The 2,600-nt window shown below is 28.4% G+C and overlaps 1 protein-coding gene across 1 annotated transcript; it reads right to left on the bottom strand.

The window, feature by feature from the left end:
* Nucleotides 1-414: 414 nt before the first annotated feature.
* LOC107883052 (piggyBac transposable element-derived protein 4-like) lies at nt 415-2,268 on the bottom strand. Its single transcript, XM_029492641.1, has 7 exons — nt 2,148-2,268; nt 1,743-1,927; nt 1,550-1,646; nt 938-1,425; nt 770-800; nt 499-609; nt 415-446 (listed from the first exon to the last, which is right to left on the bottom strand). The coding sequence occupies exons 1-7, from the start codon at nt 2,266-2,268 to the stop codon at nt 415-417; spliced, it is 1,065 nt and encodes a 354-aa protein (XP_029348501.1).
* Between the last annotated feature and the right edge of the window lie 332 nt (nt 2,269-2,600).

Below are 2,600 nucleotides of genomic sequence, written 5' to 3'. Positions count from 1 at the left end.
TCGGTATTTTATCTAACAAATGGAGGGTTTTTCACACCGCGCTATTGGTAGAGCCAGATTTTGCAGTAGTGATAACTAAAGCTTGTTGCGTTTTGCACAATTTTGTTAGACGTAAAGATGGGTATAACACAGAAGATGCTCAAAATTGTGAAATGAAAGATGCAATAGAAAAAATTGGAGTAGGCAACTCAACCCCAATGGCAAAAGAAGTGAGAGACTATTTTGTCAACTATTTTAATGAACCGGCTCATGAGTTAAGCTGGCAAAACAAGGTCATAAGCTAATAGTAAGGATAATATTATTATGTAATATAATGTGTAGTATACCTATCATATTTATATTGCCTATACCTAATACCTATACTTATATTATTAATTAAAATATTTAAAAAAAACTGTTTTTTTTTTTTATATGTTATTTATGGATTAAGAATATTGTCATGTGCACTGAATATTAAATAAAACTTACAAGTTACAACATGATATATTGTATGCTTACTTTTTTTGCTTTTAAAAATTTCTTCAAGTTCTTCAAAGTCTTTGATAGAAGCTCTGGCTACCTTGGTCCAACTTACATGTTTGGCATTCTTATCATGGTATAACTTATTTTCTATAAATTGAATATGTAATATTATGATGATTGATGAATGACGTTTTACGTTTACGTAAGTATAGCATTACACGGTATACAATATACTCAGACTAACTAAGTTAGTAAGTTGTTAAATTCTAAATTCAAATAATTAAATATGATAATGAAAAGAACTTACCTATATTCCATATAGACTCCTCCTTCGATACCTCATTAATAAATGATTCATTGTCAAACATATTTGACAATTTTCAAATACGTAGGTATAATACGTAGGTGAAGTATACCAATTATCAATGAATAGCTTGTGACCTTTTTTCAAGTATGGCTTTATCAATGTATTTACCATAGCTCCGGATATACCGAGGCTTGGGTCTGTTTTTTTATATTCTGTTGTGCTTCCAGTATATATTAGAATATTTAGAATGAAATCAGTTTCTACATCACAAATAACAAAGATTTTTATTCCAAATCTGTGTCGCTTTGTTTTAATAAATTGTTTAAATGAAAGACGACCCTTCCACAGAACAAGACTTTCATCTATTGCTAGATTTTCAAATGGTATCATGGCATCTTTAAAATTTTTAGTTATTTCTTGTAATGGCATTCGAATCTTAGAAAGCCGATCCCCAGGTATTTGCTCATCGTTGTTGCTAAAGTGGAGCATTCTAAGTAACAACAAATAAAGGTCACGACTCATATGCTGACCAAAAATGGGTTGATGTAGAAGTGGATCAGTGGACCAATAATCAGATATCTCTAATTTTTTATTCCGTGCCATTAGCATGGTCAAAGCCAAAAACACATAATTGGGTGTCTGTCCAACGAGTAACTCTAAAAACATTTTATAAAAAAAAATATACAAATATAAAATGGTTTATTTCATTATTATTTGGTTTATACCTGGAATATGGTGTTTGAATATTATATTTGTGGCAATACTGGTTAGTTTCAAAACTTATTTTTCCCAATAAATTGGGTGACACAAAAGCTTCAAAAAAGTCTAACACAGTTGATTCTTCTGATAGCTCGAATTCTGCTTTTTGAATTCCACTCTAAAAATTAATCAAAAACTGTAGAATACTAATATGTTTTGAATTACATACAGTTATGTACTTATTTATTTATTATTTATAAAATTATTATTTTACCTTAGATGTATCAAAATGGTGAACCTTAGGTACAAACACTCCACGCTTTTTCCATTTCGGATTTATTTGTTCTTTTGATACTGGTCTACGTTGTTTTGAAGGAAGAATTCTTTGCTGTGTAGAAGATGCTGTAGTACATGGTGTAAAATGTACTGTATTATTTTGATAATTATCTGATTCAGTCTCTATGATATAAAAAAAATGGATACATAATGAAATTATAATTATGTACAAAATGAATTTATACATTTGTACAAAACTATTCTAGCTCAATTATATATGTTTATTTTATTTCATTCATTGTTGTAACTTATAAATGAGTTACAACACTATGAATAATTTCGAATTCGGGTGTCAAAGCCTTATTCAAATAAAAAAAAAACTGAATAAATCAAACAAACATACCTATCAACTCTTCGTAGTTTTTTTCATCAAATTCCTCAATTTCATTGATGAAATCGTCGTCTGAATCATAATCAAGTATAATCTCATCTAAATGCTCTAAAATTTTTGCGTCAGATAACATTTTATAAAAATGTACATCAAATTTATGTACGAACTTGGTGCACAATAACATCGTACTAAACATTTTACTCATTTTATTGTTTTATTTTATAGTATAGGATTATTGTTATATTATATTATTTATTATTATATATATTACCAAGATACCATAGTAGTGAATTCAAACATATTATTATCAAAATAGTTTTTGATTAGTTAGGTATACATTTATAATAATTATAATTATTATAGCAGTAAACCACGGACGTATATACGTCCGTTCAGTAAACCGATAACAGATAACGCGCACAGAACACGAAAAATGCAGAAAAATGAAACGAATTTAACGGTAAA

Source organism: Acyrthosiphon pisum, unplaced genomic scaffold (assembly GCF_005508785.2).
Source record: "Acyrthosiphon pisum isolate AL4f unplaced genomic scaffold, pea_aphid_22Mar2018_4r6ur Scaffold_316;HRSCAF=736, whole genome shotgun sequence".
NCBI classification, from domain to species: Eukaryota; Metazoa; Arthropoda; class Insecta; order Hemiptera; family Aphididae; genus Acyrthosiphon; species Acyrthosiphon pisum.
Note: the sequence above shows the minus strand (reverse complement) of the source record. Positions and strands in the feature narration are given on the sequence as shown.